This window comes from Merops nubicus, unplaced genomic scaffold (genome assembly GCF_000691845.1).
Source record: "Merops nubicus isolate BGI_N331 unplaced genomic scaffold, ASM69184v1 scaffold15445, whole genome shotgun sequence".
Lineage (NCBI taxonomy): Eukaryota > Metazoa > Chordata > Aves > Coraciiformes > Meropidae > Merops > Merops nubicus.
In genome coordinates this window covers 56,663-69,816 of record NW_008610388.1, presented here as the reverse complement: position 1 = coordinate 69,816, position 13,154 = coordinate 56,663, and the positions used below count along the sequence as shown (strand labels likewise).

General features: G+C 37.9%; 1 protein-coding gene across 1 annotated transcript in view; it reads right to left on the bottom strand.

Moving 5' to 3' along the window:
* Positions 1-9,742: 9,742 nt before the first annotated feature.
* ABLIM2 (actin binding LIM protein family, member 2) overlaps positions 9,743-13,154 on the bottom strand; it is a 56,452-nt gene continuing 53,040 nt past the window's right edge. Inside the window, exon 15 of the mRNA XM_008940909.1 lies at positions 9,743-10,583. Within this exon, the coding sequence (XP_008939157.1) occupies positions 10,470-10,583 (114 nt within the window). The 3' untranslated portion in view covers positions 9,743-10,469. The remainder of the gene's footprint in view (positions 10,584-13,154) is intronic.

The window sequence follows — 13,154 nt, the reverse complement described above, 5'->3', positions numbered from 1 at the left end:
TGTGCATAGTACCACTCACATGTATCCTTGCACTGAGCACTTACAGGATTTTGTGACTTTACTGTCTCTGGTTTGATAAATTTTAATGCACACTTTACATTGACACTTCAGTGTGTAGCCTCTACATGCCCTAACACACTGTGTGGCAATTCTGCAATCTCTAAGCAGGGTGCTGGGTTCTAGCAACACTGGACAGTGCTGCTTCCACAGAAACATCCTAAAGATGTTAGGAAGGTGATCAGCAAAGAAGCATGGATGTGAAATGGTCATCACAAGACCAGCAGGAAAAGAAGCACTTTTTGCCCAATGCCAGATGAGAAACTGAGATAACAAGGAGGTTGTCCTTAGGCTGTTGGAGAGATTGGTAAGGACTTCAAGGTCTTTTGCTGGTAACTCCATAGGAACTAAAGAATGGGTCATCTATCACAGAGGCAAACAGCAGAGAGCACAAACTATTCCTCTCAAAGACAAAATCTCTCTAAAGTTGAAAAGGCCCAGCTCTCCCCCCCCCCTTTTTCTCTTACCTGAATTCTTAGTTTCAACAATACTGCATTTTAAAATTACATTCCCTCCACCCAGTACTGAGTTTGGCCATATGAATTCCATAAGCTACTTCAGCTGCAAAATAGACCTTAGCGATGCAGTGAATTTCTTTCCCATGAGTCTTTAATGACATTATTTAAATACAAATTCTATTTTTTAGAATTAAAAGGAACAGTGTATAAGTCACCTCAAACACAGTAGCATCAAAATAAATCAATTGATTACCAAGGAATTTCTTGCATGGAAACTGAAGTCATGTTATTAATAGGAAATATGTGGTTCACGTTCACTGTAACTGTATGTCATACTTTGCACTCAATAAACTTCTGAAACTAATCACCCTCTAACACAAAGTAGTCGAAGGACCATTTGTATGAAACTCCCTATTTGAAACACGCTTGAAAAAGTGCCTTCTAGCTTTAAGACCAAACACTGATGCACTGTTCCAAATACTGTCCTTTTTCTCAATAATTCACAATGCATTTCCATGCTATCAGGGTAACGTCATTACTGTTGAAACAGCCTTCACAAGTTTTAGGCATGACTTGACGAAGCTTAGTCATAGAGATGCCCTTATTTTCCTGTAATCTTCTTAGTACTGGTTATCAAAAAAAAAAAAAAGAAAATCATCAAAGCAAAGAAAGAGAGAATAGTTGAGTAGACCCAGCAGTAAGCTATCCAAATATAGTTGTTTATAAGTTTGGGAGTTTAACCATCAGATAATCCCTAGTGTGCTGAAGGAGAAAAATCATGACAATGACAGGCCATATTTATTATCTTTAGGATGTACTTAGAAGAGTTATTATGCATATTTTAAGACTTTTTTTTTTCCTTTGGATAATCAACATTGGATCGAATCAACATTGGAAATCTGAGAAACACAGGCATGATAAAAAAATCTGCAACCATTTGTTGTGATTTATATCTTGTAAGGAACTCCAAGCAATTTGGATTTGGCTCACTTAACATAAAAAGGCAGGAAAACAGTACTTTAAGCATTTAAAAAGTATGGGTCAGTTTTTAAAGATACACGCAATTCCGCTTCAAATCTGCCTTGCAGTGAGTCCATAAGCAGACAACCCACTAGTTTAAGAGGCCCCCAAACCTCAGCAACATCCTGGTGAGAAAACAAGTATGAGAAAAGCTATTGGATTATGTAACTGATGATTGGTATAGAATTGGTATAGAATATGAAAGTCATAGAATCCTAGAATGGTTTGGGTTGGAAGGGACCTTGCAGATCATCTAACTCCAACCCCGCTGCCATGGGCAGGGACACCTCCCCCACAAGACCAGGTGGCAGAAGGCCCCCCCCAACCTGGCCTTGAACACTTCCAGGGATGGGGCATCCACACCTTCCCTGGGCAACCTGTGCCAGTGCCTCACTATCATCAGAGGGAAAAACTTCCTTACATCTAATCTAAATCTACCTTCTTCTAGTTTGAAGCTATTACTCCTTGTCCTACCACTTCATGCCCTTGTAAAAGGTTCCTCTCCAGCTTTCTTGTAAGCCCTCTTTAAGTACTAGAAGGCTGCTAAAAGGTGTCCTCAGAGCCTTCTCTTCTCCACACGAAACAGCCCCAACTGTCTTCGCCTGAATTCACAGGGGAGTTGTTCCAGCCCCTGATCACCTTTGTGGTCCTCCTCTCAGCTCACTCCAATAAGTAGACATACTTCTTATGTTCTTCTTAAATCTGCTCAGTGCTTTTCAGTAAGACCTTTCAAGATTCCTCTTAATGAGGTTTGTTGGGTTAGGTTTTTTTTAGTATCTTAAAGTGAAATCATAGCTGTAAGAAAGAGCTTGTATGTTCCTGTCATTTAGTGCCAGAAAGCCTGTCAAAGCAATCTGCCTCTTTGGAGATTTTTTTGGGGGGGAAGGAGGTTTGAGGGATCTTTGTTGTTTGAGCAGATATTAAAACCCTACAGATGGCAAAACGTTGATTTCCTGTAGAGACTGCCCCATGCAGAAGACAGGGGTGTGTTGGGCAGGGGAGACGAGGGCTCCCTGGAGCGAGCCTTGCTGCGGCTGCCCCCGTGTCCAGCCTCCTGCTCTCCCCGTGCTGGCAGGGGGAAGGGGGTGCTCGCAGGGAACAGCGAAACGCGGACGCAAATAGCGTGCCATCTGGGCTGTCAAGAGATGGCGTGGCATTACAGTAATTGCCACTTCAGTAAAACATAATGATGGCAGGATTTCAAACACAGAAGGCAAGTTATGGCTTTTTAGAACAAAAATCCTCTTCTGTTACTTTTAAACTGAGATTTCTCTGTAAGGAAAACATCAGCGTTTCTACAGCTGTCTCAGATGGCATCTGCAAACTAGGAATAAATGTCTTACACACAACAGAAAATTCTTGATAAAGGTGTTTTTTCTGTTTTGGCAGAACCTAGTGTTATCAATACTCTAATACTCAGCAACTTTCTAACTTTTTTTTAAGAGTATCTCTTTTTGAAGTATCTCTTCAACAAGTTGCTTTCTCTTGGTTTCTCCATACTTTCCAGGTTCACTGGGGAAAAAAAAAGAATCATATGTTACATATAGTTTTAAAATTTGTTTCAGCAATCTCATAGTACTGAATATATGTGTCCCAAAAGTACTTCTCACAGAGGTAAAAGTTACTTTTATAGAAATGCCGTTCACATTCCTGCAGAAAGCAAATTTGAAAAAACGTGCATTATAGAAACTTTAAGAAGAGGGATTATGCAGCTTTCATATAATGCCTCTCCTTACTCTACATAGATAGGTCTTCTCCTGTGTAACAAAACTATTTGTCATTATCTTCTCTTTACGGAGCTGTAAAACATTGTCATTAGGGTCTTCATTCCACTGCTAGTTGGTTTTGACTTCAGGTGAAGGAGGGAATAGATACAACAGGCTCACATTATCTTCATAGAAACTGAATGTGTTGCTAAAAATGATTACTTCCCATTCATATTTCTGTTTGAGCTAAACATAAGCAAACAATCTCTCCTTCTGATTTCAGCTTTAGAAGAAATTCTACGTAATCTGGTCTTTGCAGCCTTCAACAAGTAAGACTGTCACTGATTTCAGTGGGTTCAGCATTTGGTGCCTGACATTCTCAAAATGCTATGCTAACATCCTTTTATTAGGTGCATATTAAACTCCCAGCAAAACTGAAAAGTAGCTCTACCTTTGGGTAGCACACACTTAAAAAAAAAAAAAAAATCCTAGTCGCATTATTTTTTTTATATTAGGTTTGAACACGTTGGGAAAAGATTTCCTGTAAATCTTGCCCCCTTGCACCTGCTTTCTTTGAATTCAAGCAAGACTGGGCCGAAAATGGAATCTCAGCCTTTCTCTGCCTCTTTTCTCCCCTTCAGTGTTCAAGAAGGTATGAAACCCTGCACCTTGTGTCTCCTATATCATCAAGATCAGGGAGCAGCCAGTTCTCAAACATATCTGTCAAAATAATGCTTGTGTAATTCTGCTGAATCTGTCTCTTACTTACCTGTTACTTTCAACAGTAACAAAGCCATGCTCTTTCAGCTCAAAAAGCCTTTTCCAATTTTTCCATTTAAGCAAATGCCTTAGAAGGATTTTGAAATAAAAATACCTTATTTATGGTTAGGCACGTGCTTCTTTAATGCTTACCTTCTGTGATTCTCTAAAGTGTTTGGAAATCAAGGTCTGATTATGTAGAATAAGTACCTTTGAAAGGTTGTTTTGCAGATATTAGGTCTCTTTATTTCTTACTGAATTTCTTACAGTAGGTTTCACTATTTTTTAATAAGCAAGATAGGATTCAAGAAAATTTTCATAAATACTTCTAATTTCAGAGTAATAGCAGTGTTGCCAAACTGGTATTAGTATAGAAATACTAATTTTAGTCATTTTATGAGTGTAGAAGGCCTGAAGTATGCTAATTATATGTGAGCCTATTTCAGAGGTACAAAGGTAAAGGAAATGTGGAAGCACATAATCTGGCATTTCTAATTTTTTTTCCAAAAACATTTATAGACCCTGGAGGAAGGTATCTGCCTTGAAATTCAGCTCCTCACAATAACCTACAGCAGCAGAGTCCTTCCACTCCTGTGAGGACAGGGAGAACATGCTTCTGTAGAACCCCTTAACCCCTACTAACAGAAGAGACACATTTCAGCTTCTGTTCTGTATTTATATTTTCTTCCGTGCCATTTAAATTGGAATAAAGTATTTCAGTAGCCTTTGATTATTATGTTATTTTTATTGCACTATAAAAATAACCACTTATTAAACGGAAAAAAAAGGATAAAGGAAAAAAAATGCAATTTGAACAATCTGATGCTTATACAGTGAGTCATAAAGTCCTGCAGGCACTTCCATCTATGAAAAAACAGCTGGGAAATGAAAAATATCTAGTATAAAATGGGCAAAAAGCAGGGAGCCCAAAGTGTCAATACTCCACATCCTAAGTTTGAGAGAATTTTTCTTTGAAGTCAGATTAGCAAAATTGGCAAGTGACATGAATTAATGGGGGACCATTAATCTGGTCCCCCAGCTCAATTATTCCAGGCCAGAGAACTGTAAGAAAATTCAGACAGACCATTAACAACCTCAATTGTTTAATTTGCTGTCAATCATGGCAGCCATTTAATTATCCGTTAATGGAGAAGAATTATATATAGTGGTGTAAAAAATAATAATGACTCTAAGGTCAGAGTTCAGAAGCATGTCTATTTGGGAGGAAAAAACCCAACAACTTGCAATAGTGAGACTAGCTCAAGTACAGCTTCAGCATAATATGTATTTGTAGAAAAAAAAAAAGTCAGTCACTCTTACCTTTCTTCTTCTGTTGTAAGAAAAGATGTTATAATGTTTGACATAACATGGTGAACATAAAGCATATATCTTAATGCCTTTATTCTGTCAGACCACCTCCTGCATACAAGATAAAATGGGCTGAGAGGAGCTTGCAGAAGAATTATCAAGGGCAAAGAAAGATTTTAATCTTGCAAGAAATTGAAAATACTGCCATTTCTAGTGGTGAGACAAGTAGAAGATGTAATAAAGGAGTGCATCATAGTAAGTGGAGAAAACAGGTCAAGAGCAAATCATTCAGGACACAGAAATCAAGGATATTCAGACTTCTTCTAACAAATGGCAAATATATCATAGCTGAGAAGTAAACATCTTCCTTAAAGCATTGAATCATTATACCTTTAGGTATGTGGGACACATTGCTTTTGTCTGGTTTTGGTTTCCTACCCATCACTCTAGAGCTGCTGCTCTTGGTTCAGTCTGGCATGGAAGGCCTCTTGGCTTGAGTGCTGCATAGATTTGTTCAACCATTTAAAAAATATATGGAACCTACCTACTTACAAATACCCAAGTCTATAGTAGTCAGCACATCAAACACTGAGTAGTAGAAAGAAAACATGCTAAATCACTAAAGTAACAGCATTTAGAAAAACACAAAACTCCTTACCTTCTATTAGCTGTAACTCCCAGAGACAGTAGTTGTGAGGAGGGAATAATAACCAGCTGCAGTAACCCAACAAACTTCAATTTGCTGTGTGTTCTTTGTTACCAGAGAAGTAAACTATTGAGATGAAATGTTTCCAAGGCATGGATTTTTCCCAAGTACCAACTTTTCTAATATGTTTTTTCACAGAATAGAAAAAGTGAGAAGGGAAACAAAGACTCAGAAAGCCTGACCCAGCACCTCCGACGTGCCTTTGAGGATTTGCCTGCATCTCAGAGGCATCCTGGATGTGAAAAAGAAATGCAAGCCGCCAAAAAAATTTTACGTGTACAAGAGGGTTGCAATCTGTCAGTGTGATATTAAAACTGGTTGGGTTTTTTTTTCAGATACTCAAGATACAGTCAGACAGATAGTTCCTCACCAAAATGAGGAAGGTACAGACAAGGCATCTCTCTTGGTCTGAACTGTATCTTTTTGCTTCTTGTAAAACTATCCTTCTCTCAGAGGGGTATTAGATTCTACGTAGCTTCTCACAACTGTATTTTCTTGTTCCTGCAACTCCAGTATTCAGAGTTCTTCCCTGAACCACAAGGAAAAGAAATAGCAGAAGGTCAGACAAAAATGTCCAGCCTTCTCAGACAGCTATAATGGTAATCTGGCATGTCTGGTTTCCTATCTGGAATTGTTGGTCAGATATTCCTCAGCAACCACAAAAATCCACGTGTTCCTTTGTCTCAAAGACTATGATGGTGAAATAAGCTGGCTCTTTCATTGCTGTAATTGAGACATCCCTTCTTTAAAATACATGAGGTGAGAATTAGGTCATACGTCAGGGTTGTCATGAACAGCTGAGACATACACTTCAGATCCAAGTACGAAAATGAAATCTCTGACAGAATTCCCTTGCTTCTTGTATACATATAATAACAGGCTCCTTCAAGACCTATGTTGATCCTTTCAAGCTGCACAGCTATATCCATACTTTCCAAAATGCTGAAAGCCAGCATTTCCTTGAAAACAAGACTATGGAATGGCTTAATAATAACAGCTCTAAAGAGCATTATCTGAAAAACAGCTGATGATTTGTCGAGGCTCTTAGTTTGTTACTGCCAATGCCGGGCCACGCTATCAGATGGAATATTTTGGCAAAGATCTATCTCATTACTCTGAAATGCATTTTCCGTTTCATAATGCTATTTAAGATTAGCATATGGAACTCTAGAAATAAACCAGAATGTTGATTATGCACATGTTAGCCTAGTCACGTTTAGTAAGACACTGTAAGTTCCTGAAAGAAGACTACATGACTAAAATTCCAATTTGCAGTTTTCAGATGGGGAAAACATGATACATTTTAGAAACAGAAATGTTGTATTCTCCAGTATGCCATGTTCTAGTTTGCAGAGTTTAGAAGATGTACTGAAAATTTAGCAGTGAAGTGAATTAAAACACTACTCAATTTATGGTCCTTTTTAACTGGTATATTTGGCTAGTGCCAAATCCAGCATACAGTATCATACTATAATTTTGTTAGGCTAGAAAGCATAACTGAATAGGTCACTACACCATATGACAGTAGATACTTAAAATATAGAGTGATACACCGAACATATATCAAACTATGTATCTTAATACCAGAAGAGCTTACTGAGTTATGCCACCTTTGCACAGAACAGACATCTACAGACCATTTGAAACTTTCAGGAAAATGAAATAAGAAGGAGACACAGGCATACTTGTTCACCTAATGTCAGCAAAGGTTTTGCGTATGGAAGCCAAAATTCCTTTTTGGTTTTGGCTGGTAGGAGCACATAAGTTGATAAACTGACTGCCTTCTAAAACATTTTTGTGTGTTTGGCATTGAATATGTGCCTGTTTGGTGAATAGTATAATAAACACAAAGAATTACTATGTTAAGGCATTTTGTGAGATCTGTGCAATTCAAAGTATTGTCCTGATGGCTTGAAAGCAATTTGCTAATGTGGTCTAGGGACTGCCAATGGTTGCGAGATTGGTATTCCACAAACTTGGTAAAATTTGGCTTATTATTTTTTCTTATAGACTGTAGGCATAGAATTAATTTAATCTAAAAATCTCAAAACAGAGTAAACAGGTCAAACTGAGCTCACATGCTCTCAATCTCCTCACTTTTCAATGACCATACATCTGCATAATCTAGTGTAGCAGCATGGAGCTGTTATCACACCTTGCTTAGCAACACACATTTTCCTACAGCATAAGGTAAGCCCTGCATCAGTACAAGAGTTGCTGTGGCTAAGCAGTTTTAAAACTATGTACTGAAATCCACATTGAATCTGATCTGCACCTGTATATGGATTTCTTTGACCAAGCTGCAATTATTTAACTCATTGAGAAGATGCCTATAATCAATCTGATGTCCCAGGAAGGTGGAGATGAAAAGAGCAGTCCTCACCAATGTCAAGTATCATCATTCTCCAACCAATTGTTTTCCTAGACTTTCATGGGACCAATGGACCTTGCTGTTCACATGTTGGATTGGCCCATTCAGTGTGATGCCAGTTTTCACAGGTAAGCAAAGCATAACAAGCTATTCTGAGGTTGAGGAGCATTATGGATGTAGTCTACAGGTGATCAGGAGCTTTCAGTTAAGACTGGCTAACGGTTCTGTACACTGAGCATCACCAGTGAAGAAGCTTTTGTTTGGTCAGACGTGACAGTTCCTAGAAGGATTGTTTATATCATGACAAACTTCACAGTAACTTGACATTCAGAGGCATGCCTAACACGCAAATTACGTACTATTTACATTAATATAATGGGAAGACCCTATCCAGGGCAGCGGTAAGATCTAAAAATTATACACACATTAGCAAATTCATTCAGTTATGTCTCTGTTTTAATGATTTTTTTAAACATTTGTATCATCAGACAAAACATTTAGGTCATGAGAAAATACTTATTTCCAACAGCATGGACTTTGCAAGTTAGTTGGAAGAAGGCATGTTCAATGCGATGATTTTTCTATCACTGGGTCAGTTGAAATAGTGTGTTGTAGTGCATATATTAACCAGTTACTTTAAGGAAATGCAAAAAGACATAGTGAAGTAGGAAGTGAGTACAAACATTCAAGGCAGTAAAAATGCAGAATACTGACACATGGCTGAAAAATGTACTTTTTGTAATGCTCTTTTAGTATCACACTAAACCTGCAACTCACTTTAAAACATTCTTTGTCAGCAACCATACTTCTGACCATATGAAATTATTAAATTTAACACAATCTTTCAGCTGGAAGAGATATTAAGGTCTAATGCTCATATCAAACACTTAGATCTTGTTAGGTTTGCTTGTTATTTAAGATAGTTTCAAGGTACTGCACCAGTATCACATAAGTTGTTGTTTTTTAAAAAAATTGGTTTGTACAGAAACATGCAAATAGTAATGCATGAGGGTTTTATATATTTGATTATAGTTGGATGTATTATTGATAGAGCACACAAAGCTTTTTTTGTTACATTTTATGCCGAACTGTTAGTTTCCACACCTACCAATTGCCATCACAGTTCTCATGGCTTGTCGTGTAAAGCCGGAAAGTGGGTAAAGTAAGAATGCCTTCACTTAGGACATGTATTAATGAAAAGAATTGTTCTATAGATAGATGTACCTACTTATGTATAATCAAGATGACATGTTGTTTTATCAGCATGAAATGTAAAAAAAAAAGTTCTCCAAACACCCCAAACTAGTAGGAAAACACAGTCAACTGGCACAATACACTTTTAAACCAGTTTTGTATAAGGCTTCAGTTTTCCTGATGAATGGGACTAAATTTTTAAGTAGCTCTGTATACATTTTAGTCATTATAACTGTTTTATGTCACAATATATTCTTAATAAAATAAAACCTCTCGTGTTGTAGTTAAAGATAGTTAGTTACCTTCTAGACAAATACGGCCTTTTAGAGAGTAGGCTGTGTTTAAATATAAGAAGTAGAATTAAGGTGCTTCCATATTTTTGCTTTCATTCTTAAAAAGTACCCCATATAAACAATTGCAATAATTGCTTGCGGACATGCTTTTCTTTGGCTTTTACCATATTTTTAATAGCACGTGATCCCCTCTTGGGGAATTTTATATTAATTGCTTACTTGATTTTGTAAAGATTGTGTTGTAAAACTGAATGGAACAAAATGTTAGATGCGTTTTCTTTGTCACAGCTACACATTTTTCCCTTCCTTTCAGAAATTCCATTTGCATCAAGCAATAACTGCAAGCAACAATAAATTTAAAGCTAGATTTTTTGCACGCTGTAAACTGTGTAGGACCAGGAGTTACTGACAATACCAGCTGGTCATGCAAGATTAGCGAGTTCCCTGTATTCCAATGCATTGCCATCTAATCTGTCCTGTTTCCCCCGACACATACTAACACAATGAAGCTGGACAATGGTTCAACAGCAAGTGCATGTGATAGTTCTGGCAAGACTATTTTCGTTTTGATTAAGCACATATTTTATCCGGGAGGGGCTAGAAAAGCAGGGCCTTTTTCTTCAGGTCATTCCGCTTCCAAAGTGCCAGACGATCAAATTCCTCAATGCTCATTTTGAAGACTTCCTGGAACTCTTCAGGGGACAAATGCCTCTTGAAAATGAAAACACAAAAGGTATCATTTAGTTTCTCTGTGCACAGCAATATTTCTGCCCTTCCTAAGTTTTAAAGCACACCACAAAATAATGCATTAGGATTTGCATTTAAATTCCTGAATTGGTTCTGGAAAAGACTGCATCAAAACCAAATGTAGCTGGGAAATGAAATTATTGATGACAGGAGTGAATTTTTGAAAAAAATTATCTTTGCAATATAGTTCCAACTGAGCAGAAGTGACGAGTTTTGGGAAAGAGATGTGTTTCTACACAGTGCTTGATGACAGAGCATGCTGAGACAAATTTAAGCTATTCCAGGACTTTAAAGAGACTGATAACAATGTAATTTCAGAGTTGGATTTGTTTTGCCTTGTTCTTTAATGAGAGCAGTGGACATCACACTGGTACGCTAATAGTGGCCTTGTAACAAAGGAGAGAGCACACTGCTAAATTCTTAAATGGGAAATGTGCTTATCCATGGAGATAGACTCATATCAGGAGACCAAGTGGGATAAAGTTGTCGTTCTTTTAAATGCCAAAATCTATGCTTCTATTTGATGTTTTCATGATTCAATATTTAAAAAAAAAAAAAATAAATAGAGAGATAAAGGGGAGAATACCAACATAAAGAATTGGAAGGAAGTAGGATAACAGTTGCCTAACAATTCTTAGTGTACACAGAAAATGCAGAAAAGAGAATTGTGTGAATTAGAAATGAATATAATAATTCTTCTGATAATTGTGGACTAATGCCTGCTCAAGCATTTCATTAGCATCAGTTATGGTTCTCTGTTTCTGATGCATTAAGCACTGCTGTCTAAAAGGGACAGATTCAGTGCAATAAGAATTAAAAATAGCAATTTTTGAACATGGATTCTCCTTTCCACAAAGATTTCCTTGAAACCTGGGACCAGACTTGCCATCTAACCCTTTCCTCCCCAACTAAGCATTTCAGTTGAAGTTCCCCAGACACAGCTCCAGTCTAAGCACCTTGGCACCTGCGAAAGCACCACCTGTATCCAAAAATTAGGTCTCCCAAAGTTGTTAAGTGCAAGAACTGCTTGGACGTGCCTCACACAACAGAATCAGGCTCATCACACATCAGACAACTGTTTTATTTCAAGGGAAGGAATTTGGCCGTTCCTTTCACCTCACTGCCTCATGATTGCAGGACTTCTCAGGAGGTGAGAAACAAGGTTTCAACATCTTCATCACTCAGATGAGGCTCAAAACCATCGTGTAGTCCATGTTACTCACTCTCCAGATGCATGCTGGCAATCCAACCAGGACGGTAACTTCAAAGGAGATACAGTCCTCATGAACATGAACAATGCTATCAGCAAGTCATGAGTGCAATATGCTGAAGGTATGGGGGAGCACAGCACGCCCCAGGGGAAAGGGGGCCACTGGGTCCTTTAGACCTTATTTTTACTGGTAACTCAAACAGGCCTAGGTTGTCTTATCATTTGATCAGGTCACATTATTGTCTGGAGGAGCACTTGCCGCTATTAGGAAAAACTGTGTCAGGGAGCATACTGACATACATACATGCCCTGGGAATCCAACAATGGTTTACCTCACCCGGCTGGACACAGGTTCATTTGCTGTACCTTAGAAAGCTATTTTTTTAATGAATTTGAAGGCAAAATTTTACTTTCCACTTAATAACAATGAGTTTATCTTTGCAATGTAAATTATTCGAGGAAAACTAATGAAATAATTTATAAGAAATCACTACATTTAATTACCTTGAATGGTTGTCATGGGCTTTTGTGGTTTCCTAAAAAAGGACAGCCTTGGCTTTTTTTGCTTGGGATTCCATATATTCAGAACAACAGAAACTAAGAGTTTGGAACCGAGCCTTCATTTTTCATTTGACCAATGACAGCAACCCACCATAAGCACTATGCATAGCATGGAACAAACACGGCATGCATATTTGGCAAAGGAGACCCTGTTTCACATGAAAATGAGCAACATCTGACAATGTGTTTTAGAAACAGTCTCACTAACAGAATTTAATTCTACTGGGTTTGGAAAGAAAAAGTAACTTCTCTTTGCATCATTTTTTTTTTTTTTTTTTAATATTTTCCTGGTAAAATACTAGACAAATATCAACAGGCTTAACGTCAGCAATTTCTCACAGCAAGGAACATGTCTGTAAATTGTGGGGTTAAAAAAGAAGTCTGGATGAGCAAAGTGTATCATATTTTGTTTTACCTTACTTTCTAGATTGTGGAGAAGGCTTGAGATGGCCCCTGACTCAGGTGAAAGCAGTGAGAAACTGCAGTTCATACTCAAAAAGAAAATCAGAAAGCCTATACCCTGCAGGTAAATCCACTTTTCCAATCATCCAAAACCATAGGAAATGTAAAACTTTAAAAGGAATGTGCAGGAGCTGAACTCCTCCTAAGGGGTTAATGCCTCAAGCCTTGTATGGTGAAGAAACACTGTGACACATGCTCGCTCAAGCAAGCAGAGGATTCACTGGAGGACAGATAGCTCTGTTCCCCAGCACAAGCCAGTGTCTGTTGCTTCCAAATGAAAGAAGTTGGCCACATGTCTCACT